This window comes from Cenococcum geophilum (genome assembly GCF_001692895.1).
Source record: "Cenococcum geophilum 1.58 unplaced genomic scaffold K441scaffold_25, whole genome shotgun sequence".
NCBI lineage: Eukaryota > Fungi > Ascomycota > Dothideomycetes > Gloniales > Gloniaceae > Cenococcum > Cenococcum geophilum.
This window is the reverse complement of record NW_027137583.1, coordinates 666,106-691,556: the sequence shown is the minus strand read 5'-3', so window position 1 is coordinate 691,556 and position 25,451 is coordinate 666,106. Positions and strand designations below refer to the sequence as shown.

At 47.5% G+C, this 25,451-nt stretch overlaps 10 protein-coding genes across 10 annotated transcripts; 5 read left to right on the top strand and 5 right to left on the bottom strand.

Annotated features, from left to right (window-relative positions):
* Positions 1-5,772: 5,772 nt before the first annotated feature.
* Positions 5,773-7,964, bottom strand: K441DRAFT_696946 (glycosyltransferase family 22 protein). Its single transcript, XM_067652939.1, has 4 exons — positions 7,881-7,964; positions 7,550-7,828; positions 7,303-7,476; positions 5,773-7,251 (listed from the first exon to the last, which is right to left on the bottom strand). The coding sequence occupies exons 1-4, from the start codon at positions 7,894-7,896 to the stop codon at positions 5,999-6,001; spliced, it is 1,722 nt and encodes a 573-aa protein (XP_067503183.1). The 5' UTR covers positions 7,897-7,964; the 3' UTR covers positions 5,773-5,998.
* A 1,376-nt stretch (positions 7,965-9,340) lies between these two features.
* On the top strand, positions 9,341-10,895 carry K441DRAFT_687602 (DHHC zinc finger membrane protein; the record flags this gene model as incomplete). Its single annotated transcript, XM_067652108.1, has 5 exons — positions 9,341-9,693; positions 9,757-9,928; positions 9,989-10,285; positions 10,350-10,428; positions 10,483-10,895. The coding sequence occupies 5 exons, from the start codon at positions 9,341-9,343 to the stop codon at positions 10,893-10,895; spliced, it is 1,314 nt and encodes a 437-aa protein (XP_067503182.1).
* A 289-nt stretch (positions 10,896-11,184) lies between these two features.
* K441DRAFT_661027 (uncharacterized protein) lies at positions 11,185-12,259 on the top strand. The gene has a single exon (XM_067648813.1). It carries the CDS (start codon positions 11,568-11,570, stop codon positions 12,198-12,200), a length of 633 nt encoding a protein of 210 aa, XP_067503181.1. The 5' UTR covers positions 11,185-11,567; the 3' UTR covers positions 12,201-12,259.
* A 326-nt stretch (positions 12,260-12,585) lies between these two features.
* On the bottom strand, positions 12,586-14,528 carry K441DRAFT_133754 (histone-fold-containing protein). Its single transcript, XM_067640086.1, has 6 exons — positions 14,504-14,528; positions 14,328-14,439; positions 13,932-14,226; positions 13,508-13,618; positions 13,319-13,446; positions 12,586-13,215 (listed from the first exon to the last, which is right to left on the bottom strand). The coding sequence occupies exons 3-6, from the start codon at positions 14,092-14,094 to the stop codon at positions 12,994-12,996; spliced, it is 624 nt and encodes a 207-aa protein (XP_067503180.1). The 5' UTR covers positions 14,095-14,226; positions 14,328-14,439; positions 14,504-14,528; the 3' UTR covers positions 12,586-12,993.
* A 2,209-nt stretch (positions 14,529-16,737) lies between these two features.
* K441DRAFT_677977 (Prefoldin beta-like protein) lies at positions 16,738-17,418 on the bottom strand (the record flags this gene model as incomplete). Its single annotated transcript, XM_067651122.1, has 4 exons — positions 16,738-16,770; positions 16,877-17,069; positions 17,233-17,323; positions 17,382-17,418. The coding sequence occupies 4 exons, from the start codon at positions 17,416-17,418 to the stop codon at positions 16,738-16,740; spliced, it is 354 nt and encodes a 117-aa protein (XP_067503179.1).
* Positions 17,419-17,546: 128 nt separating this feature from the next.
* Positions 17,547-18,338, top strand: K441DRAFT_661021 (UPF0287-domain-containing protein). The gene is made up of 2 exons (XM_067648812.1): positions 17,547-17,669; positions 17,772-18,338. Exons 1-2 carry the CDS (start codon positions 17,636-17,638, stop codon positions 17,978-17,980), a joined length of 243 nt encoding a protein of 80 aa, XP_067503178.1. The 5' UTR covers positions 17,547-17,635; the 3' UTR covers positions 17,981-18,338.
* Positions 18,289-19,879, bottom strand: K441DRAFT_612403 (uncharacterized protein). The gene is made up of 2 exons (XM_067645613.1): positions 19,663-19,879; positions 18,289-19,583 (listed from the first exon to the last, which is right to left on the bottom strand). Exons 1-2 carry the CDS (start codon positions 19,775-19,777, stop codon positions 18,391-18,393), a joined length of 1,308 nt encoding a protein of 435 aa, XP_067503177.1. The 5' UTR covers positions 19,778-19,879; the 3' UTR covers positions 18,289-18,390.
* A 24-nt stretch (positions 19,880-19,903) lies between these two features.
* K441DRAFT_612402 (LSM-domain-containing protein) lies at positions 19,904-20,456 on the top strand. The gene is made up of 5 exons (XM_067645612.1): positions 19,904-19,961; positions 20,023-20,094; positions 20,171-20,245; positions 20,312-20,344; positions 20,408-20,456. Exons 1-5 carry the CDS (start codon positions 19,932-19,934, stop codon positions 20,447-20,449), a joined length of 252 nt encoding a protein of 83 aa, XP_067503176.1. The 5' UTR covers positions 19,904-19,931; the 3' UTR covers positions 20,450-20,456.
* K441DRAFT_661019 (APH-domain-containing protein) lies at positions 20,311-21,843 on the bottom strand (the record flags this gene model as incomplete). Its single annotated transcript, XM_067648811.1, has 4 exons — positions 20,311-20,344; positions 20,408-21,128; positions 21,188-21,508; positions 21,566-21,843. Coding segments are annotated over 3 exons (993 nt in total), but the record flags the coding sequence as incomplete, so codon positions are not given.
* A 1,241-nt stretch (positions 21,844-23,084) lies between these two features.
* Positions 23,085-25,358, top strand: K441DRAFT_563993 (uncharacterized protein; the record flags this gene model as incomplete). The annotated part of the gene is made up of 2 exons (XM_067643629.1): positions 23,085-23,260; positions 23,309-25,358. 2 exons carry the CDS (start codon positions 23,085-23,087, stop codon positions 25,356-25,358), a joined length of 2,226 nt encoding a protein of 741 aa, XP_067503174.1.
* Between the last annotated feature and the right edge of the window lie 93 nt (positions 25,359-25,451).

Sequence of the window (25,451 nt, the reverse complement as noted above, 5' to 3'; positions counted from 1 at the left end):
AGCTGGTATAGAGAACTATAATACACTGCTCTTAATATAAAAAGGCCTCAAGGCGGTCACCTAGTGGCTTATTAGTTAAAATGTGCTAAATCAGTTCCGGGTTATAAGGGAAATAGTAATAGAAGGCAAGGGGGCGAGCAGCAGGTGCCCCTTAGTAACTCTACAGTAGTAAAGTAATAGTTTGTAATACTAGCGCGTCCATAGGCTTGTTACGGCAGCAGTGGTTCCCAAGGAGGTCAAATAGTAAGGTAGTAGAGCACCATAGGTAACTCGTAGGCGCTAAGTAGGCGAGTCCCAAAAGGCGGGGAGATGGATCACGGGGTTTTCTCATTTTTCTTAAATAGAGTTTTCTCCCTATATGTAAATAAGGAGTAGTCCGCGTGGGCCTAATAGGGATCCGAATCGGACGTTAAGCAATGAATTATTATTATTATTATAAAGGTAGCGGAAACCTATTATAGGCTTCCTAAATAAGCATTGGATTAAATTATATAGTGTCTATAAGCTTATAATATTAGTAGCCGATATATATAACCGCACTAAGGTAGTTAGCCCGCAACCCTTTTAGGCGGCTAACTTTATAGGTTATAACCTTATCCTTAGATACCCTTAGCTTATAGAAGTAGATTTTAAGATACGCTTTAAGATAAGAGCCTTTAAATAGTAGAATAATAAAGATTTAGAAGGGCGTATATTACTAATAAGCCTAAAGGACATCCTAGAGAATATAGCCCTAGGTAAAATAGTATACGCTTTATACCTAAAGGAGTATTAAATCCAACCCTTATTTAATAGCAAAATAGGTATAAAGCCTAGTATAAGTAATAACCCCTTTATAATGGAGACCCTATAGGGAACTACTAGATAGGTTACGGGGATATTATAGGGAGGCGGCAATCTTAAGGATCTTATAAGATACTTTAACCGTTAACGTCTTAGCTACCTAGTCAAGCCAGCCACACGGTTAAGCCACCCTAAAACACACTAAAATCTACCAACTTTAGCCTTTTATAACTCTACCCCTATTAAAGATAGTTAAATAAAAATTTAAATATAGCTACTTATATATAAAAGTATTTTATTTATAATGTTTTTAAATATATATATTTATAATGTTTTTATCGGTATTACCTAGGGGGGTACTGTAATTGCAATATAAGGTAACTGGTTCTTGGTTTATTCGTGTTCTATTTTATCTACTAAAAGAGAAAGAAAGGGGTAGTAAAGGTCGGGCTATCTATTGGGCTGTAGGTAGTTAGGTGACCTACACTACGCCATACGGCCCCTACCGCATATACTCCACGTTAGATATTTATAACCTCTACTTATATAGATATTGGCGACATTTATAAAAAGGAAAGAAGGTAGGAAAGTATAAAGGAGAAGTATATAGGTCAATAGGTGCTTAGGGCAGTAATCGCGGATGTTTTGGGTATTGCGAATATTACGGATATTGCAGACGTTGCGGATATCGTTATGGATATTATGGATATCGCTATAGATATTGCGGATATTGTGAATATTATAGATATTGCGGTGGAAATAGGTAGGCGCGTATAAGGTGTTACCGAGGTGTCCATAGGGGAAAGTAGGTAGAAGGGCTAAGTCCTATCCGTTATCGTTAAAATAACAGTTAAGGAAGTTAATATCAACAGTAAGGTTCTCTATATTAATGTCGTTATTATTATTATTGTAGAAGTAGGTGGTGCTCTTGCCCTTATTATTACTCCTTACTATACTAGGTTCCGTACCACTAGGTTCTATATTACTAGTAAGGCTGTAAATAAAGGCATTATTGTTTATAGATATAACTATATTCTTAGCAGTTTCAATTAGTATTGGCCTATTTAAAGTTATAAAGTGCTTAATACCGTAGTCGTTATAGAAGAAATTGCTGCTAGGAGTTAATGTATTAAGTACTATAGCCGTTATATTCTTGTCGAAATTGTTATTAATATTATTATCCGCGAGGTACTAGTAGACACGTCTTTTAAATCCTTCTCTTGCTTTGTTACGTTCTTCTTTAGTATACTTAGTTAACTAATAGTCTCCTTTCTTACACACGAAGCACGTCCTAGCGTTATTACTATAACGATTATTTAATGAACTTAGTCAAGACGTTAGTCGGTAGTAGCGACGGTTAGTAAAGAATATATTAGTGGGCTGTTCTATAGGCTATAAGAACACATTAGCGGGTTATCCTATAGTACCATTAATCTTCCTATAAGTAATAATTAACGATTATAGGCTGTTTATAAGGCTGGTAAGTGTAGTAGGTAGGTTAGAGCAAGCTGCCTAGTAGGTAGGTTAGAGCAAGCTGCCTAGTAAGCAGCGACGTCTTAGTAAGCGACGATAAGCTTATTATAAAGGAAGTCGTTATTATGGAGGTTGGCATTAAGACCATGCTATAAGTAATGGAGGTCGTTAAGTAATAGCTATAGGCAGTCCTCTGTAGACTTGCCCTCGCTCTTTATTATTACTATCTTAAGAGTTATAGCGTTCTACTTTGTTAGAACTCCACGCTTATATTCTAGTCCTTTAAAGTAGTTATATATAGCGTTACAGATGTCGTTAAAAGTGGTATAGGTTACCTTATTCTTATAGTAAAAATTAAAAGTAATACCGCGTAGCATTATTGGAAAGCCTTTAATCTTTGCTACTTATAGTATATTAACTCTATTATAAAGGTCGTTGAAGATCGTAAGCTTGCAGTTAAAGTTGTTATCCTCTCCACTATATTTACTTTCCTTCGTATATATCTTTACCAGTATTACTAAGTCTCTACCGTAGTTGCTAGTAGCTATAACTTTTATAGAAGGAGCTGTGACGTTCGTGGGGGGAGCCGTGACATTCGTAGAGGGAGCTGTGATATTCGTAGGTGAGGGGAGCTCGGCCGTAGGGGAAGGGTTATTTAAGACAGCTGGAATTGGTACTGGGGTGGTAGATAACATTAAGGGAGTTAATAAACGTAATTTAAGACAATAGTTAATAACATATAAATTAAAGGGTCCTTTATTGCTAAGATATAGCTTAATTTCTGCATCTAACCATTCTATAGGGTCGTCCTTATAAGCGACGTCGTACAGTGCTTATGGTACTGACTTGCTCTTTTTGTTAAAGACCCATACTCCATTATATTAGAGCAGTTATTTAAGTCTTTTAATTACAGACCTATCAGCGTCCTTAAATGTTTGTACCTTAAAATTATTAAAGTCCTCTTAGTATAATTCCTATAGGCTTTTATCTTTAAAGTTATACTTAGTATACTTATTAATTTTAAAGTTAATATAGTTGGTAATATCTTCTATAGTGGTCTCGTTGGTTAAGGTAATTCCATTACCCTAGCGCGGACGTTGGATTCCTATGTCGGATATAATAACTAGTATAGATTATGGTGTAGGTAGGGGGTGCTACTGACGCTGCTGGGTTATAGGGGGTACTGGCGCTTAGTAAAGAGGTCATACTAGGTATTAATTTGCGTAATAGACGCGAACCGAACGAAGCCTTAGTAGAAGTCGGTTCTTTGAGTTCCCAGGGCCTTGGTAAGAAGGGTTCTCCTTAGCAAACGCGACAAGATCGACGGGCCTTAGTAGGAGCAATCGCGTGTTGTCTCTCTTCGTAATAACACCGGATTCTAATCTGTGATATTACTAATTAGTGTCGGTATCACCTAGGGGGGTACTGTAATTGCAATATAAGGTAACTAGTTCTTAGTTTATTCGTGTTCTATCTTATCTACTAAAAGAGAAAGAAAGGGGTAGTAAAGGTCGGGCTATCTATCGGGCTGTAGGTAGTTAGGTGACCTACGCTACGCCATGCGGCCCCTACCGCATACGCTCCACGTTAGATATTTACAACCTCTACTTATGCAGATAGTTTTTAAATATATATATTTAAGCTAATATAATATTTTATTAATAAATATTTAAAATTAAACTTTTTTCTAGGAATTATTATATTAGCTTAAATATATATAATTTTTTTTTAAAAAAATTATAAATAAAAACCTTTTATATATAAGTAGCTATATTTAAATTTTTATTTAAAAATCTTTAATAGGGGTAGGGTTATAAAAGGCTAAAGTTAGTAGATTTTAGTGTGTTTTAGGGTGGCTCGACTAGATAGCTGGCTTGATTGGGTAGCTAAGACGTTATAGGTTACTCTAGCTTAAGTAATATACGGAAAGTATACTACGGCATTTTAAGCGCTACTTTTAATGCACTAAACTATAGCTAAAGGACGACCCTATACCTAGATCTACATTTAATAGAGTTTATAAGCTTATTAAGTACCTCTAGCTTACTTATAGAAAGCTCTACACTCCTAAAACTTACCTTACTATTAATAAGACGATTAAATACTTTATAGGCTAGGCTCCTAAAATAGTAAATATTCCATTTAAACTAATACTAGAAGGCTTTAAAATATAAGTTTTAAGCAATAAAGGCTATATATTAGACTAGCTATAGCATACTAAAAGTAATAAGAAAGGGCTAGTTAATCTAGATACATTATATACTAAGGGGGAAGGCTTTTTAAAGACGCAGGTAGTAGTACTTAATTTACTTACTTAGTGTAATAATAAAACTAATAAGCGGCTATATCCTTCGGGAAAACATATTGTTTAGCTTAATAATCTATTTATAAGCGTTAAACTTCTTATATAACTATAAGGCCTTAATACTAAAGCTATAAAAACCGTCTAAATAACTAAAATAAAGCGTAAGGAGTAGGGAGACTTAGAAGGCAATATTACGGTAGATATAACTTTAGGAGAAAGAAAGAAGGTTCCTGCTAAGTAGATAGATTAAAGGCTTATAGACCTTAAATTAGCCCATTTAGCTTAGATTCTATAGGGTAAACTCTATAGGGCGCTTTTTAAAGACGGCTAGGTAATAGAGTTTGCTTAAAAGGATGCCAATATAGTGCTTTTTATAAGTACTATTAATAACGGTAAGTACTATACCTTAACTATAAGGCTTAAAAGCTAATAATGTTATATATCGCTAGGTTGCCACAGTGTAATTACATAACAACGACGCCCTTCCCTTACTGCTAGCGGTGCTAAACAGACTTAAAAAGTCTTTAGCGATAATAACGAGAAGGATCTACCTCTTCCTACCTTTATTTTTTACTATAATCTCTATATAGGCGGCGTCAATTTAGCAGATTAGCAGCGTTTATATTATAATACTTAGAGGATCTATTTAAGACCTAGAAGCCTCTATTCTACTCCTACTTAATATAGTACTTAGAAACTGCTTCCTACTATCTTTTTATACTCTTACCGATTAAGTAAGCCGCTATAATAGCTATAAGCAGTTTAGAAGGGACCTCCGTAATACTCTATTTAAACGCTTAATCTAAAAGTGGAAGGCGCCTACCTAACAAAAACCTTATTAACGCTCTATAAATAAGATCGTACGGTATCCCACAGAACTATATATACTAAAGAAGCTTTAGACGAAGCCTCGTAACTGTTCTGCATGCATAGAAGCTGGCAGGAAGTCTTAAGAGCAGCATAAGAAACTCCGGAAGTCTCTATTAAAGCTCTTACCAAATACTGTACGGAAACCTCGCGATAGTAAGAATTGGAAGAGGCCTTAGTGGGCGCCAAGGACGTCATTTAGATATAGTATATATCAAATTCCGTTCTACAGGGAGGACAAGTGCTGGCTACCTTATATTAAGCAACTTAACTCTAAAGATTAAGCTATATAATCAATTTACTATACAATTTGGCAACTATCACGAGCTTCATATTTCTCATCACGGGTGGTTGATTTGATTGATTCTATTGGTCGGTTCTTATCGATAACAGATGGACGCGAATCACCGTACGAAGGGATACGAGCCCTGGCAGCTACATACTGATAGGACATACAGGTAGGTACTTTAGACCAGCGGCACACATTCTGCAGACTCCCTTTAAACATAACATCGAAATACATTTTATATGCATCTTGAATGCGTTTCACGCTTCCCGATTATTTCTTAATCAGACCTGCTCATAACCCCTCTCGGGATTTGCAAGTATTCGTATTTTGGGCTTCATCCTAATCTCAATCCACCAACCCCTAGTGACCTTCTCTCTCAACAACCCCTCTAGGACCTTCCATGCTTCGGCAACTTTGCTGCTCCTCCTGTAAACTTCTTCTGGCCTCAAAGTCTCTAACTCCTCTGGTGATGTCGATCCGCTTTCCTCCCCAGGCCGGAGAACCCGGACTCCAGCAAATCCATTCACCACGTCCACGACCTGCCATTTTCCAATGGCCTTCTCCGGCCTTTCCGCGAGAACGTAGTCGAATTTCCACCAAAAAGCCGGATCAAGGAGTAAGGATGGGTCTTCTGTCTTGTCGTATTCCCACCATCCCTGCGTCAAGCCCTCGGGAACCTGGAGCATGGCCTCCGTGGATTGTGGCCGATTATGCTTTTCTAAGAATCTTGTAACCCCTGTTTGACAAGCAAGATTGTCAACATGCACTCGAATGACGCGCTGCTCATCACCCGCTGTCTGATGTAACCTCGTAATGGCCGCACCGCCGGGATAGTTGAGGCTGGATATAGCTAGTAGAGCTGTGGAAGCAGTGAAAGAAGCAAGGACAGATACTACGAGAACTATACTAAGGAGACGGTAGATGAGAGACTTGGCTCTGCGGACCCAAATCCAGGAAGCCCCAGCCGCGGCTACGGCCGTCAAGCCCGGTATAACGTAGAGGATGAAACGCCACTCTTTATGAGGGAGGAAACTATATAAACCGACAAAGCCCAGGAGCGGCGCTAATACGTCCTGGCTTTGCTGTCGGGTGGCTGGGCTAATAATGGCAAAAGGAATGCATACAAAGTAAGTCAGAGGATTTAAGAGAAGGCGCGGAAGCGCACTTAGGAAGTAAAAATACCATGGGGAAGTCCCCCAGTCAGCTGAGTGGCCTTGAATGGTGTTGTAGTAGAATGCCGTCCATTCAGGCCAGAGAGGGAACGTCTGCCAAAAGAAAGAGTCGACGGAAACAGTGCTAAAGAGCCCGACAGCTGTGCCAATTATGCCGGCTGGGATGACAACCTTTGCAATTGAGATTCGTTGCCGGGTGAGGAGGTATATTGTAATGGTGCCAAGGAGTATGGCGAGCTCGGAGCGGAATACAATTCCAGCGATGGTGAGAAGATACAGGCATAATCGGCAGTGCTTTGAGGTTAACCCACTGCTCGGAGGTGCCGAATTCGCAATGAGGTAACTTCGCAATGCCAATGTGCCTTCAAACTTATTAGCCATTCTTCTTCCACAACGATTGGGCTTTGACATACTCAAGGCAAAAGCGAACATATTCGGCAAAGTCCGAGAAGCATAATAAATAACATGAAACTGGCTTGCTTGCAATATGATGAACCAAAATCGAGCAGGCTTCCCGAATGCTTTCTGCACAGATGCCCCAAACGCAAGTAGTGCAAATGCGTTGGAGAGGCCCAGAATGGAGCGAGCTAGGGTTATACACGGTCAGATAGGAGAGCTGAGCGGAAATGACGGATTTAATCCGTATTACCTAAGACTTACCCAACAATTGTATTTGATCTAGAGAAGTAAAAAGACCGAGCCAAGGTCTTGATAGTCCTGCGAGCACCAACGCTCCAACGAAGGTACGCGGGACGGATCCGGGGAATGAAACATGATCGAAATTCGCCGCAAGATAATCAGACTGGTTTTTGGTAGGTATCCCATGGACCAAAATGTCATGAATTGCCTGAATATTGAAGGACTCCTCAACTTTGGTGTATGGGGAATAGAACAGATGAATTAGAATGAGGAGTGGAATGAGTGAGTGGAAAAATAACTCTGGACAAGGGATGTTAAGCCAATCAACACGGAATGTTGAATTATTACTTACGAAGCAATCTATCCATTTCGCATGTTTGGTGGATAGGTCGGTAAGTAAATGGGTGGATGGTTGTAGCCCCGTAGGTGGCCTTTGGCACGGACATGGCAACTTACCTCAGCGAGCTCAGACGCGATTTTTTAGCTAGCGTCGGAATAACCTACGCCGTCTTCCGAATTGCAAAATCACGTCTGAGGGCGTTTGGCGAGTTTTGTTAAAATCCTAAGCAAAATCCGCTAAACGGAGATTGCGGATATCTAATTCATTTATTTATATAACGCGTTAGTATTACTAAAAGTTTATACATTATTTTTAAGACTTAGGGCTTCTAAATAGTATAAATTTAATAATACGGCTATTGCTTAGTCCTAATATTAATTTCGTTAAAGTTAAAAACCGCGTTGTTAAAAGCCTAAGCACGTATTGTATCTTATTAAATAGTCTACTGATATTAATAAAACTATATAGATATGTAGATATCTACTACTTAAAGCTATTGCAACACCTAGTAGGTGCTATAGTTGGGTCCTTCCTTGAAAATATCCTCCCTTGGCCCGGAGTGCCTCCACAACTACTAGGGGTAAGCTTTGGGCAGAGCCTCGTGCAGAGCCTCGTGTAAAGCCTTAGTAGAGCTTCGTGCAGATCCTAGTAGAGCTTTGTGCAGAGCTTCGTGCAGAGCTTCGTGCAGAGCTTCGTGCAGAGCTTCAAGCTTCGGGCAAAGCTTCGGGCAGAGCTTCGAGCAGAGCTTCGAGCAGAGCTTCGTGCGGAGCTTCGAGCGGAGCTTCGTGCGGAGCTTCGAGCGGAGCTTCGTGCGGAGCTTCGAGCGGAGCTTCGTGCGGAGCTTCGAGCGGAGCTTCGTGCGGAGCTTCGAGCGGAGCTTCGTGCGGAGCTTCGTGCAAAGCTTTTGCAGAGCTTTGGTAGAGCTCCGTGCAGAGCTCCGTGCAGGTCTCCCCCTGAGCTTCGTTCCGCAGAGCTCTCACAAAGCTCCACAGCTCTACGCAGAGGGCTGACGGCGTGGGCGTGAGCGTAAGCGTTTAGCGTTGGTGTTTACTAAGTGGCTTGGCGGTGCAGAGGTAGAATTGGGGCCTCTACGACGATGGATTCCTCTTAACGTCGCGCGCGTATAAGGAGCTAAAGATCTTATAACTTATAGAGTAGGCTTTTCTCTATAATTTGGTGTAATTTTTATGTCGATAGGTATTGTGGGAGGGTAGATTAATTTTGTTAAAGTTGATGAGGTCTTCTCATATAAACCGTGTTTAGGTTTTCCCACAAATCTCGCCAAAGTCTCTCAGACCACGAAAACGATTGCCGTCCTAAATCAGCTTAGCGGACGGTGCGGATATTCATATATCCGCACAATCGATTTTTTGGTCTGAGCTTCTGAGGTAACATGGCAACTCCTGAGGATAGCCTTAGTCAGCAGGGGTTTCTTGGGGGGCTCCCATGCTCCAAGTATCCCCATCCCGAACATGCAACTGCCACCTGTTGCCTCTCTTGCTGTCCCTGCCGTCCTTCTGCTGATATCTTTCTTGGCATATTCATCACAATGGCTCTTCCTATACCTCGAGCCGTATCCGCTTGAAAAGAGGCAGACGATTATCTTCAACGCGCTTCTTGTATACTTGTTGGTTAGTTACGCCCGGGCATGCCGAATAGACCCCGGCTATACCCCCAAGACTGTCTATGGATTGAGCGGTGCGGCTGCTAAAGCCCAGCAATCTGCGAACGCTGGTGCTCCTGGGGGAAAAGGTCGGCAACGGTGGTGTAGAAAATGCGAAGCCGTAAAACCTCCCAGAACACATCACTGTAAGGTTTGCAAGAGGTAGAGCGCCTTCATCACTGCCACATAAATTCTATTGTATCTAATTGGCGGTACTCTACATAGATGTATCCCGAAAATGGATCATCACTGTCCTTGGACAGCGAATTGTGTCTCTCACATCACATTCCCTCACTTCTTACGCTTCCTCTTCTACGCCGTTGCTGCCATGTCTTATTTGGCCTACTTTTTATTCATTAGATGCGCAGTCATCTGGCAAAACCGAAACTTACCCATGGTGTGTTCCGCGACGTACTTGGGCCTGTCATATTTGTAATACTCACCCGGACTTTTGTAGTACCTTGGCCCTACTATGATTCAGCTCATTCACCTCTTTCTGCTCGTAGCAACCAACTCGGTGACACTGTTTGCCCTGTCTATTCTTCTGATCCGAAATATCTGGTGCCTTGGTGCCAATACTACAACAATCGAAGGTTGGGAAATTGAGCGCCATAAGACCGTGTTACGACGTGCTCGATATTTTGGAGGGTATTTAGACGGCCCAGATGGAGTAAGAGTCAGGATTCAAAGACAAGAGTTTCCATATGACATAGGGATTTGGCAAAATTTTAAGCAGGGGATGGGATCTGGCAATGTACGATTTCTGGCTCAAGCGGTCCAAAATACATTTTGTATAGGGACTAATTTTAGATACATAGATTCTCGCATGGTTCTGGCCGCTTTCGCCATCTCCTTCGATCGAGAGTGGACTCGCATTCCCAGTCAATGGGTTTGATGGTACGCTAAACCATTACTCCCCTGCTGCAACAGATATCTAACTGATAGCTTAAGACACGTCTCTCTCGTGGCCCCCTCCTGACCCAGATCGCATGCAGCGGAAAGTCTCACAAGGATTCGACCGCGAGGAAGCCTTCACGCAGCACGGTCCAGAGCTGACGGGGCAGGAGAGCATAGAGGCTTTTAGGCGGCGGCAGCAAGCTGATATGCAACGCTGGAAAGCTCCAGAATCCTATGTACAACGTCGAAAACCCTTCGCAAAGCGTCTAGAGACGATGGCAGGAGACAATGAAGAATATGGTTCGGATGGAACTGATAATGATGAGAGCATGAGCGACAGCGGAGAAGAAGGGTGGAAGAATTCTGAAGGAGAGAGGCTTGGGGATTTTGGTGTGGATGAAGACGTCGAGTTCTACGATGAGAATGTGCCCCTCAGCGAGCTAATAGCGCGGAGACGCTTGCGTTAGAAGGGCCATGGGAGCGGTGGCATATTTGAAGTGGTCGTTGATGTATTGGTCCCTAATCCTCAAAAGAATTATTGGAGAAAGCGAAGAGAAGGAAGACAGTGATCTAGAAGCACCCTGTTAGTCTATGAGATCCCTTGCAGGGTTGAACTGGATGGGTCGGGTTACGCTTAGCTCCCACTCGAGCCTCTCCGATGTCGGCAATCCTCTGCCACTCCTCGCTAATGATATCAACATAGATAAATGCAGCAGCACACGGTCTTATATCGTCTGCCGCAGAAACTACTAGAAAAAAAAATCGACTTTACAAAATGGCACAGAATGCAGGAAGTGATCCTTGGTCTTCAAAGGTTCGTTTTAGTTTGAAATGTATCTGTCTCCTCAGTTGCTTACCTTTCTATTGGTTAATGCACTCTGTCACCACAACCATAACCATAATCACCATCACTGTTAACGTCTTCGTGTATTTCTTGTCATTCTCACACCCCATCAACACAGGCATACACCTTAGCGGCCAGCTTCGTTCCCAAACTTACCACGACCGTCCTTTCCTACCTTTCTCCCAGCCCGACCGATCACATTTTAGATATAGGATGTGGCGATGGCCCTCTGACTGCCCAGATTAACTCGCTCGTGCCAGAGGGCTCTATCTTAGGCCTGGACGCCTCTGCATCCATGATCGCTACAGCCCAGTCCGCTTACGCCAGCCCCGGCCTCTCTTTCAGCGTTCATGACTGCAGGCACCTTTGCTCCAATCCTGCTGTAAATTCCAAGAAAGGTACTTGGGATAAAGTCTTCTCGAACGCGGCATTGCACTGGATCCTGCGTGACCCAGACACGCGCATGGACGTGCTCCGAGACGTCCACGCTGCCTTGAAGCCTGGGGGCTCTTTCGTGTTTGAGCAAGGTGGAGCTGGAAACGTTGCCGAAGTGCATACTGCGCTAATAGGCGCTCTCGTTGCTCACGGAGTGCCGCTTACAGAGGCGCAAGAGGCAAGTCCGTGGTTTTTCCCGAGCGAGGCTTGGATGCGGACCGCGCTCAACGATGTTGGGTTCGAGGTCGAGAAGCTGGAGATTGAGTATCGGCCGACGAGGCTGACGGAGAGCGATGGGCAGGGGAGCGGAGGATTGGAAGGATGGGTTTGGCTGATGGGGGCGGCGTTCCTTGAGCGGGTGTCGCCAGAGAAGAGGGATGTGGTCGTCAAGTGGGTCGTAGGGGTGTTGGAGAGTGTTGAGAAGAGACACGAGGATGGGAGTTGGTGGATTGGATATGTAAGATTGAGAGGGGTTGCGAGGAAGAGAGAATGAACGTCGTGATTTGTTTAATGCTATCAACATGCGCTTTTTGCTGTTTTGGAACAATCGTGCAGGTATTTCAAGCTTCCGTGCTGCAACCACGCTGCGCTACGGCTGCAGCCCTTATTCGTCGTGAATGTGCGGATCGTAATATGAGAGCAACTCCTCTTAATTTGCTTACTCTTGCATTCTTCATCTGGCCGGATATACAACACCATGAACGTATCATAATCAAGCACGAGCAAACCTGTTCCGACGCCCTCGGCTAATGGACGTCGAGTGAAGTACAAGCCAGACGCCAATGACTTAAATAATATTAAAAAAATTAGTTATGAATGCCAGAGGTAGGCATATGCTGCATGAGGATAAATAGCACGGTGCGTGCAATGGTCTTGCCTGAGCAATGAAAAGATCTAATACTGAGAACTCCCATTCCGACCCTCCCTCGCTGCATCAATATGCCCAGAATTCTATCCATAAAACACCGGAATTGTACAAGATGTGATAATGGCGTTGTGAGCACTAGGACTCGCGACACCACATACCAATCGGATCCCAGCTTCGGCGTTGATGAGATATGTCAAAGCAAACCCCCAAAGTTTTCAAATCATACAGTTCCAGGAATGGACATGTTTTCTTCTCTCTTCCTATCATCCCGCTATGCAATCTGTTCCGAAAATTCGCTATACTTTACGCCTTGCTCACCGCAGTCGCCGTCTTTTGCGGTGGCCAAGATGCCGTAGGGAGTCAAGGTCCGTGTGCTGACTTGTCCTTTTGCCTTGACTCCCGTCCTCCGGCGGAGCGTCTAGAAATCGGCGGTGCCGTTGCCGTTGTGAACAGTGTATCCGAACGCTGTGCTGTCTTGGTCTCCTGTTTCCATGTCGCCGCTCAGAACGTTGTTGTTGTGGGCATTCTCCGGCTGGCTGTAGGCAGAGGCGGAGGGGGCATTTGCACCTGCGCTGTTTGCGCCGCCGGCCCCGCCTGCGTTGAAGCCGCCGGCTGGCTTGTTCTGATTTGCGAGGAGGGTCTCGTGCCACCAATCAATACCAATAGTTCAGATATCGTCTTGGCCAAGTTCAGGCAACAAACGAAATGGGGACAACAGGGAAAGAAAAAAGTGGGCAGCTTACTTCGCGATAGCGCGACAGGTAAATCTTCAGCGCTTCGGCGTAGTTCTCGAAACCAAGCGAAGTCATGGCGAACAAGATGTCTTCTCCGTTTACCGTCTTGCGCTTTTCTTGCTGGCATTTTTCCGATGCTGGCGGGATGGCGGCGTTAGCTGCTGTTTCCTGAACAAATCTCGGGCAGGGGAGAAATACCTTCGCTGGTGATGAACGAGATGAACTCGCTCACGCACTCCTGCATGCATTCCTTGGCTTCTTTGGCAATCTTTGCGTTTTCTGGCAATGCCATTTTCATGATTCGCGCAACTGGAGCAAAGTTCCGAATGTTAGCGTCTGATACAAAACTGGCGTTCGCACCTTTTGATCTCTGTTGTGGCGGCGAAGACGAGGACTCTGGGGAAGCGGACGACATGATTCCGCGCTGCAAGGCGACCGTTTTTTCAGGTACCGTAGATCAGACAGGCGTGCGGGGACGACTTGTGATTCGATGAAGAGACGACTGAGACGTGCGATTAAGGTGTAGGTGGGCTTGAAGCGACGCCAGTCATGGCTTCCTCGCATGCAGGTGATGGGAAGAGCGCGCAAATCAGAACAAGGGGAAGGCGCATGAAAGACCAACCATTTGCTATGGGCAGCCATCTGTCCTGTTCCTTGACCTCGAATTCGTACCCGAGTCCCTGCGCTTGTGTATCCTGAGCTTCTCTGTCCATAGGCGGCTCCGAATCGTCAGGCGACTGCACTCCAGGTTCCACATCCACCTTCTTCGGGGGGGTGGCCGACATGTTTATTCGGCCGGCTGCACACAGTTTTTGCCTGCTTCGACGGGGTGTATGAGCTGGCGCTGTGGGCGATTATTCGCTGGCGACCACGTCACTGCCAGATGCTGCGGTGGACTTGGCGACCGAGTATGCAACCTGCTGGAGATGCGTCAACCAGAGCCGGCCTGTGTAACTGCGTCTGACGGCCGGAGGTGGCTAGCCGGGCGCGCAGGAAGTTTCAATGCAGACTAACGTACGATGGTATTTGCGGTGCAGCACGCCGGACGAGGGTGCGGATAGGCGACGACGGCCCACGTCGTGGCGCGCAAGGGAGGGCGGCGGAGCGGTGATGCTGCAGCTGTGCGTGAACTGTGACATGTTACTTGACGTTCAACAGCCTGGGTGGAGTTTAAGATCAGGGCGGTCCCCGTACCGACGGACGCTGGCTCACAAGCTACGAGAGCCAAAGCGACAAAGGCAGGGCGCGCGAGACGACACGACTGCTACTCGACGACACCTCTGACATGTACAACACGAAGGGGAGGGACGGCGCTGAGGTGAAGCCGGGCTGGGTGGGACTGCATGCAGGCGTGGGATGGTGAATTGATTGACAAGCAGTGAGGTGGTGCTGGCAATCTACTTTGGTGTGGTGTGGGCGTGGTGGGCGTCAACGACGGCGACAACAGCAGTAGACGCTCCACAACAACGCGCCGCGATTGACGGCCAATGGCGCGGCACGGCAATAGGCGCGCACCGCTCTCTGTCTGGCTAACAACGCCCGTGGAGTGGAGCAGATCAGCCCTGGAGGGGACGGACGGGGATGGACGGGGGGGGAAGAGCAAGCCAGAGCTGGGGCAGCCGGGACATCAACAGTTGAGGCCCGGCCAGCGCGGGAAAGGCCAGCAACAGCCGCAACAGAGCAACAAAGATGGGGCCGATGACAGCGAGTGCGGCGGCTGTGAGGCTGGAGGCGCGGCGATCAACGCTCGCGCGGGTTTCGCTGCTGCTGGGAAAAGCAGCCGGCGGGCCGGGGGGAGGGCCAATGTCGCAGCCAGATAGGCCAATAATGCGGCGGGCGGAGGGGCGGTGGCATGGCTTGGCCGGGTTAGGGCGCCTTAGTGGTTATGGGAGGGCGAAATACAAGAGGGCGAGACCAGCGTTTCGCCGAGTCTCAGCGAGTCTCAGCGAATCTCAGTCCGCCCATTGCCTGCAGCCATCTCATTCGACTGCCCTACTTGCTTTTTGCGTTGCCGTTGTTTCTTTTTTCTCCCATTGGGCCGCCGCTATTAAATTATTTAATTCTCTAATTACTCTGCGATTGTAGTAGTTCCCTAATCTATCTCTCTATCGACTAGCTGCTCCCCTTTCTCTTTTCCCTGATGCCGCTCTTCTATCACGCACGACACGCCTTAGCCGGTTGTATCTGCTGGTCTCGCGCCGAACAGACGCAGGCCTGAGCCGCATCTGGACATCCACGCCCACTGCTATCAGGCCGGCTGTCAGGGGACACAGTCGTCCATAACCGGACTGGGCCTGCAGCTCGAGTTGTCATTGCATGTTTCAGGAACCCTCTGTCCAAGACAAACATCGTGTGCTGTCGCGACCCCGTTCCGGGCTGAAAGGCTGAAGTTGCATATAAGGGCCATTTCACACAAACACTGACAACAAGATCCTGGTCTGGAAGCGCTGCGGAGGACCCTGGCAGGCGTCAGCGTGGAGGGAGGGGTTTGCAGTGAGAGAGAGCAGTGGGTCTCCTTCTAGACGTTCTTCTAGACGTTCTTCTAGACGCTCTTCTCCGCTGTCTTTCGCCGTTATCCCCAGCGCACCATCGCACCAGTTTCACTCAACATTTACATGACGTTGGAACGACCACTCACGATGGCTCACGCTGTGGTACCTTACCGTTCGCCTGGTGTTGTGTATCCTATAAGCTTCATGCCCACAGTCGCGGGAGGTGCATCACGTCGTCCGGCAAGGCGGTGATCGAGGTAGCTTTGAGCGCCAACACATCTCTGCAGCAGCCATCAAGCCACCCTATCTCAGCCTTGCGCTGACCCATGCGTTCGGCACCTTCCTTGACTACGCAGACACGCAGCAGTTCGGTCCAGAAATGCGGGCTGAAGTCGCCGCCAAAATCTCAAGCAAATTCCCACCGATTCTTCCTCCATGGGCGATGACAGCCACCATCAACGTCAGTTCCATCCGTCGCGGCTTCCTGTGTCCCTGCCCAACCCCATGACACATGAGGCATATAAGGCGGACACATCTGGCACATGCCACCTCAGTGGAACTAAGTACAACGCATCCTCTGCACGCCTCGGCTAGCGCATACCACCCATCAAGACCGATTTAGACATCATCTTCGGTTTCATTGTTGCAAAGATAAGGCTATGAGCACATCAGAATACGCCGGGCTGTACTTTGCATGAACCGCGCAGATTCTTAGACCGCGTGGGATGCCTGCAGACCATCGCCACAGCGATCAGATGTCATGGTGCAGACTCTCCAACCCCTCTCTGCTCCCAGTTGCACTTCTAAGTTCATAGTTTCTCGTTGACCTGTCCGCTGGAGCGCGCCTCCTAAATAACTTTGCGTAATCAGAAGATTCCCGCTGAGTCTGGGTGCTGGACGAATTGATGTCTCCGCGAGTGTTTTCTTCCCATTAAACTACTGTTGAACAACTTGGATATTGTTCTTCTTCTGCAATGCCATTAGTCAGCGTCATGCCTGTAGTTTCACTCTAAGCTGAACCCTCATATCCCCTGACATTACACCATTGTGAAGTGACGATGGGTAGCTGACATACCTTCCATTTCTCCATCTCCTCTTGCTTCGACTTGTACTGCTTCAGAAGATCCTCGAGAACCTTCCTCAAGCCTTCTGAATTCGTCTTCAGCGCTGGCACAACATCCTTCACCGTCCTTTCCACCAGAACTCCGTTAATCATGCGGAAGCATTTTCGGTCCTGCGGCAGCGGTTCCAAGGTCTCTAGTACAAGCCTAGTGCGCGGTCAGCAATTTACCTCATTCTATGACGTTGGGTTGCGAAATGCGGCAAGTGGTGAGAAAAGCATGGTATATTTAACATGCAAAGATGACTCGTGCTAGAGGAGCGGTGTGTGAAAATCGGATGCGGAAGCTGTGGGTTGCGCTGATGCCATACTTGTGTTCTTCGGTCTCTTGTTCGACATCACCAATCTTTTGGGCAATCTGCTGGAGGGTGTTCTTGTAGTTGGTATATTGAATCTGCAGCTCTACATGCAGTTAGAAAACCCTTGTTATGCGGTAGTGCCGATGCGGATTGCATCTAACCTTGTTGCCTCTTCGCAGAGAGCTGCGATTGTGCCATTTCGGAGCAGCTTGCGGTTCGACGTGTCGCTCGTTACGATGGTGGTGCTGGAGAAAATTTGAGGAGGAAAGTGAGGTTCAGTTTCGTGATGCACGGCCATCGCGAAAGCCGCCCGCAGACCCTGTAATATTGAATACAAGACCGAAATCATCGCATCGCCACCCAGCCATTGCCGACAGCTTCCCTGTCCTGCCCTATTCAAGCAGGATCAAATAAAATGCATCCACACCTACATACAAGCCAAAACAAAAGTACACTCAACTCCGTTGTCCTCCTGCCTGAAATCCCACCAACCATCCAACCGTCCCCCTCCGCTGTATAAGGTTGATTGATCCATACTGACTATCCCTTAGACTGCGAAGATGTCATGAACGCGCTTGACGAGTGCCATGCCCGTGGTTTCCTGTATAAAGCCGTTGGCATGTGTACCGACGCAAAACACCAGGTCAACATGTGTCTGCGCGCCCAACGTGTCGAGCGCACGAAAGCGAACCGGGAGAAAGCTAGGGCGCAGCGTGAGAAGATAGAGGCAAAGTGGGCTGAGATTGATGCGAATACATAATTGGCCCGCTGAATTGGTGAAAAGGTGTAGAACTATGGGTCCCGAGGGGAGTTTAGGATATTGCGGAAACGAGCATTTGTGGTGTTTGGAATGTTTCCAGGTTCAATTCTCAGATATTGGTTGCATGGCGGACAAGATGTCTTCTGAAACTACTCGAGCGACTAAATATAGCTTTGTGCCGACACAGAAAGCATATTTTTATGTCTGATGTTCAGATAAGTTCCCTTGCTGATGGCCTTACCTGGACAGACGTTAAGTCTTGAGCGCGCTTCAGACAGAACCGGCATATTTAAATGCTGAAATTTCTTATCCTGACGCTAATACACATTTGTTCAAAGGATTCAACGGTAACTCAGGCAGGTTTCAATGAACGAATACAAAGACTGGACAATTATGCAGAAACCCGTATATTATTCATCACTAACATCACTTCGTGTAGTTATTGGTGTAGCTCCAAGACTTTCCAAGCCTCTACCGACCATGATTTTGGCTCCATCATTTCCGTTCAGTGGCGTGACTGCACCAGCACCTAATCCCGCTTCAATCCTTAATTTCTCATATCTTTCTCCGGTTTCTTTCAGCTGTGTCTGAATCCAGGCTTCCCGCTCCGCAATTTCTGCCTTCTCTGCCCTCAACTCCTCCATTCTTTTCACCTTTTTAGCTCTTGCATCGCCCATGCTCTTCAATGAAGCATTCAATCGATCCACCACCGCGCTAAGTTCCGGTAACGGCGCGATCCGAGGGGGCGTTCTGATACCTTGAGCTTCAGCAGCATTCCAGTCCCTGTTTCCGTAAGCACCTGCACGGGTCTGGGCAGCTTCGTACGCAGCGTTCCGATCCGCTTCAGAGTCGTCTGAAGCATCGTCTGACGAGGCGTTTTCGGCTTCGGCAATTAATTCCGCTATCTCAGTACGGCGTTTCTTCTTGGCGTCGCGCTCTGCTTTTCGGCCCAAGGATATCTTTCCATCTTCAACAAAGTCATCGAAGCCTTCCGCGATGTCTTCATCTTCGCGGACGAGGCGCGATTCAGGATATTTTTCTTTGGGTGGTAGTGTTATCTCGTTTCGTGATTCCGAGCCGTCTGAAGCAAAGCCCTCATCCTCCTCACCATCGAGAGAGATGAAATTCTGTTGCTGCTTGGCTAGACGAGCGCGTCGTTCTTTCTTCTCCCTGATTTCGGCCTCTGTGGGGATCAGAGAGGAATCATCGGATTTGAGGCTCGCGAGAGGGCCAAATTTGGAGGCAATGTCGAGAGCTTTGCTGGGTTCATCGTCTTCACTCGCCGCCGCTGACTTTGAACCCTTTGGTGTTGATGGAGTTGAGTTTCTGAGCTCAGCGAGATAGTCTTTGCTATAACTAGGCTTGTCCTCTGAGATACCCGCCCGAAATGGTAATTGCTCTGGCGGGAGTGATTTGCGGAGTGATTTGCGCTCTGCATTATTGTTAAGGGCAAGCCGGCTTAGGTTGGATTTCTTTGGCGTGAAAACCACTGGGCTGCCTTCAGCATGTCCGCTGGCCACATCCGCATCGCCAGGTCCGAAGGAGAGACAAAGTGAAGAGCGCTTCTTAGGTTTTGATGATATTGGGCGTTTGACCACAGGTTCTGTGAAGGGGTATCAGCAAGGTATTCCTACTGAAGTCAGAATAAAGCGGCTGTGTGGCTGTGGAGAAGAATGGCTCACCTGCCTGCGGTCCGACTTCTGTTGCTGCAGCTGTGGGGCTTTCATCATTATCCTGGCCATCGTCGTCCTGGCCAATCTTCCGGGGGACGCGCCTTGCAGCGAATGTTTTTTTCATGTTGACTCTGTGCTCGTATTTGATATGCGAGGGATCTCGAGGTTGGAGTGTAGTTTCACATTCTGATGCCACCGCCGATATTTAACCGAACTGTTACGATTTCGAACTGCATCAAGTAGCAACAGTGCACGTCTAACAACACCTCTCGCCCGCCATGCCTCAAGCTCAACCAGAGCTAAAGAAAGTAAGTCCTATCGTTCTAATTTGTGTCTTTAAAAGTCGCAAAATACTAATATACGCAATAGTATCTCGACAAGCGTCTCTTCGTTCAACTGAATGGTAGCCGCAAGGTTATCGGTGTCCTTCGAGGCTATGATGTGCGTCCTTCCCCTCGACATTCCTTCTCTTTGTAATTTTACTGGAATAATGATACTTACTCGACTCTCCGCATAGGTTTTCCTCAATATTGTGCTCGACGACGCGGTCGAGGAGAAGGCTGGAGGAGAGAAAGTGAGAATTGGGATGGTGGTATGTTTTTCGCATCTGACCCCTCTAAACGTGTTATTTATGTGGGTCAATGCTAAAGTAGCCTAGGTGATTAGGGGAAATTCCGTGGTGATGCTCGAGGTCAGTTTGAGTCTTATTACCCATTCAGCCAAGATTTCTCCAGCTTGCTAAGCTATTCTACAGGCTCTGGAACGTATCGGCGGAGATGAAAGAGGACAGCGATGACCGACATCACGGGTCAAAAGATCAATCATCACAAAAGGGAAATTGATCCAACCCAGTTATGAATGACTGTGGCGTATTATGGTTTTCGGGTAATATTCCCTCAACATGTTTTCGAGACCTATTCTAGTGGGAAAATATGATGCTGGACATTTTGGCAAGACCGTTGACCAGTATTCATCACACAGGCCTGCGACGGAATAATACCGGCCCCATAGACGGCATGCTTCTATCTTAAAAATCTTGATGAAATCCAAAACCTTACGACAGACTATCAATATAATTCTACTACAATCGGGGCTTCTCATGCATTTTCTTGTATTCTTGTACCAACTCCCACGCGAACTCAGCCAATGGTTTCATCTGCACCGCGTAGTCTTTTGCCTTAGTGCTGCTGGCCTGCCGAAGTGCATATCTTGCAGCGATACCTTGCATAATGATTGATCCCCTGTAGACACCAAAAGCATCACCCCAAGTCATGTCAGGGGTGGGATTCCAACCGGCAGCCTCCGAATACCACGAGATCAGCTGCTCCCGAGATGGCAGGCCCTCAGTTGCGCCAGGCTGGAAAGCTTTGCTTCCACGCCCTATACTGATGATTTTGTCCGAAGTCGCTGTGAGGAAGGGAATCAAGAGATTTGCTAGATCAGAGAGAGGATGCCCTATTGTTGACATTTCCCAGCTAAGAGACATAAGGTCAGTCATAAATCATACTGATTGATCGAATCTCTCGCTGCTCACTCTAGAATGCCAATAACTCGTGGCTCGGTCTTGTGGAAAACAATGTTGTCAATTTTGTAGTCACCATGGATAAAAGAGCTGCGGTCTTTGGGTTGTGTTTTGGGGTCACTGAAGAAGACAACAATTTCATCCTGATGGGGAATTTTCCCCACGGGCTTCTTCGTTTCCACATCAATAGTCTTTGCCTGAGCATCGGAGATGGTGTTGAAGGTTGCAAGTTGTCGGTTGTAGAATCCACTGGGCTTGCCAAAACTCTCCATGTCAACGCTCTTTGGGTCCACGCTGTGAAATTTCGCAAGCGCAATTATAGCCGAATGCCACCTAGGTAGATTGATCAACTTTGGCTGCTTCAACCTGAGGCGGGGGCTCGGTTTCTACATTTTCGTACGTTCGGCAAGTGTTACACCTGGTATAGCAGGGTCTTCAAATATCCTACCATCCAGAAACGTCATTATGTAGAAAGCTGTACCAATTACACTGTCGTCTTCGCAGAGGCACAATGCTCTAGGAACAGGGACGTCAGTTTTCTCGAGAGCATGAATTATTCGATATTCGCGCTCGACCTTATGAGCAGTTTTGGACAGAAGCTGGCCTGGAGGCTTTTTCCGCATGACATATCTGCGGCCAGCTTTGTCTGTCAACTGGTAGGTAGGGTTGGATTGGCCATAGCTAAACTACATGAGAACAGTCAAATCCGGGCGGAGCTCTGGAGAGGTTGGGAAATTTCGCACCTGCTTTACATCGACTGGCACCTGGATTTCGGAGACATTTGCGGCGATATAGCGTTCAAGAGAAGCCACATCAATAGGTTGGCGCACGACACCAGCCATTATTGCGACAGAACTGGCAACATGATGGAGGTGAATGTGGAGGTGGAGTTAACATATTTATTACCGGGTACCTAGGCGTGCGTGCCGAGGTTGCAGTCGAGCGCGATCTGGAAAAGCGCGAGGAGGTGGGCAGGTGGCGGCGCGTGGCGGGTCTTGCTTGCCCAAGTTATTGGAAGGTAGCGTGAGAAGGGGCCTCTACACTACACCACTACTTAAGAGGGGTTGTTTGGGTTAAAAAGTCGACATTGAGAAGCCGCCGCCTGTCTTTTAAGCCTGTGTGTGTCTGTAACTTATGTACTTACCCAAATCTCTTGTGAGACTCGGTTCGTTTGGTCTTTGCCAGACAATACCAGCAGACATTTCATGCGGGCTTTAAGTTAGCTTATAGAGATACAAGTAGCCAACCAAAAGCTTGCCAGTGCAACATATCCCGTAGCTGCCACTCTATTATTGCTTGTTGGTCTCCGCACGCGTGTAGTTCTGAAGTGGTGGGCGGGCTACCATCACCCCTCCACCAGGCAGCTTCGCTCAACTCCGAGGGCCAACGTCTTGGGCGTGCGTGGACGCTTTTGTCTCAGCCATCTCAGCCATCTCGAGCAGCTGGCCAAACGTTATTCAGCCATCCTACGAATATGACGGCAGCGCAGAATCGAAGGATTACAGTATTCACGGCGTGCCAGTCAAAGAAAGAAACACTCGGGGCGGTGCAGGGTGGCAGACTTGCTTGGCAACGGCCTTTGGCTATTTCCTCCCGTGGCACCCCCTAGCTACAGTAACCCCCTGGCCCCCTCCTACCGTGCAAAACATCCCACAACCTGGCAAGACTCCCGACTCTCCGCCGTCTCGAAATCCATGAACCATAACAATAACAAACCAGGTAACCGCGACTCAGCATGGCTCTGCAAACCCCCCGACGCCTTGGGGCGCGTCCTTCTCTCGCCAACCACCATATCACCACCGCTTCATCACCAAATCTCAGTCTTGCCGCTAGTACCGCTATTGCTCGAAAGGCCTCTCTCAACGCTCTAACCGGTGGCCAAGGTGGCCCAATGACCCCCTCGAACAGGATGATTTCAAGCGATGGCCGAGATATTGAGGTTGGGGATACCGTGGACGTTCCTGGCGGTATGCACGGCGTGATAAAATTTATTGGTAGCGTTCGGGGCAAGAGTGGTCTTTTTGCAGGCGTAGAATTAAGTAGGGAGTACGCTGCGCGGGGGAAGAACGACGGCGATGTTGATGGGTAAGACAATTCCGCCCTAGACTTGGAATTATGCTAATCGGCATACAGCACACGATACTTTACTACATCTATTCCTGGTTCCGGTATCTTTCTTCCCCTTCACCGTGCCTTAAGGCGTGCCTCGCCGACTCTATCTTCGGATACCTTTCCTCCCACTCCAACTACACCCTCATTCGCTAATTTCAACCTCTCCACTGCCGATAATTCCGGAAAATACAGCCCACCAATGCCCTCTTTACCTAAGTTTTCTCAATCCGTCGGCCCAGGAGCACGAGCGCCGAGCCCTATCTTCAAGCCAAAAGGGAGGCCTTCTCTCCCAAGGCCTGAGTCGCCCCTCCGGAAGCCACCGACCTTAGCACCGACCTTAGCAGCCACTCCTGGAAGGGCTCCTTCGCTCGGTCCGGGATCTTTCTCTAAGAGCCAGATAGGGGCTCCCCGATTTACTCCGAGCCCTGCTCCAAGTAAAAGAATTGTTAAACCACGAACACCAGGCCCACCCCGACCGTATTCGCGAAACAACTCTCGCCTTGGACAACATCCCGTCATCGACGAAGATTCCGAGACAACCCCTGTAGGCGTTGCTAGAACTAGTGATGGATCGATCTCTAGCTTTAACCCACGAGGTAGGCCAGGCTCGGGCCAAGCGGAGGAAGAAATTCAGAAGCTATCAAAGAAGCTTGAAGAACGGGATCGACAGTTGAAAGAACAAGCTGCATCCCTGGCCGAGATGGAAGCTAGTCTTTCAGAACTGCAAAGTCTCATTCCCACCGAAGCAACTGAGCACATCAGATCATCCCGTAGCGGAGGCTACGAGGACAACGACGTTACGCAGTTACGAGCACTGCTGCGGGAAAAGAATGAGAAAATCTCCATGCTCACCGCAGAATTCGACGCACACCGAGCCGACTTTAGGAGTACAATAGACACTTTGGAGATGGCCAGTACCGAAACCGAACGAGTGTATGAGAAGAGGGTCGATGATTTGATGCATGAGATCAGGGAACTGCAGGATCGGGGGGAAGACGTGGAGAGTGTTGCAAGGCAATTGAAACAGCTCGAAGAGTTGGTGCAAGAGCTGGAAGAAGGACTGGAAGATGCCCGGCGGGGAGAAGCTGAAGCAAGAGGCGAAGTTGAATTTCTAAGGGGCGAGGTTGAAAGAGGCCGTTCAGAACTACGGCGAGAGCGGGAAAAGGCAGCTGCGGCCCTCAAGGGAGCTGGCGCGGCCATGGATGGCCCCATTAGTCCTGGTGGTTCGAGGGAAATGGCCCAGAGAGATGACGAAATCCGCGGATTGAAAGCAATAATACACTCTTTGAGCTCCGGCCCAGATCTTGCAAGTCCTAATATGGACCAAAGTACATCACCGTTGCAACGAAATGGTACCAGTCCAAAGGTGGACGGAGAAGAGATTGACCGGATTCAGGCCAGATCAGAGCGCCTGGAGCGGGAAAAGGAAGAACTACAAGGATTAATTGAGAGGAAGTCTTTCAGGGAGGAGGAACTCGAGCGCGAGGTTGAGCGACTGCGGAAAGAGGCAGGTGCAGTTGAGCAGCGTGACAGCATGATAAGCAATGGCATGTCGGAGCGAACAGCCGTACAAGAGAAACGGTCGTCTGGACGAGACTCCAAGGGAACAGTTGTGAGCTGGCGCGGGTCACCCCAAGTCCATCGCCATGAGGCACTCCAGTCATTGGAACCAATGATGGAATCGGATACGCAGTTGTCGGCAGATGGGAGTGTTCTTTGGTGTGAAATCTGCGAAACCGGCGGCCACGACATTCTGAATTGCACGGCTATGGGAGGCAACTCTGACGGCGCCGTCAGAACCCCAGATGGGACTAGGCGAAGCGGGAAAGACACCGCTATTCAAGGGCTAGGGAGCCTTCCTGTTTCTACTGATGGGGCGCATCCCGCTCCTCTTACGACCAAGAAAGCCTCATCTCCTGGCAATGCCCCTTCAACGCCCCTACCGAACCCTTTTGATCAAGCCCTGGTGCCTGGAAAGGGTAGCAGTGTGGCCGATCCGGACAAGTGGTGTGCTCTTTGCGAGAGTGAAGGACATGATGTGACGGCATGCCCCAATGAAGATGCCTTTTAGTGGAATTTTGTCGCGATATCAATGTACGCCAAGGAGCGAGCATCTAGGCGTTACGATCAATTTGATCTCTTCAGTTGGTTTAAATTGAACGCT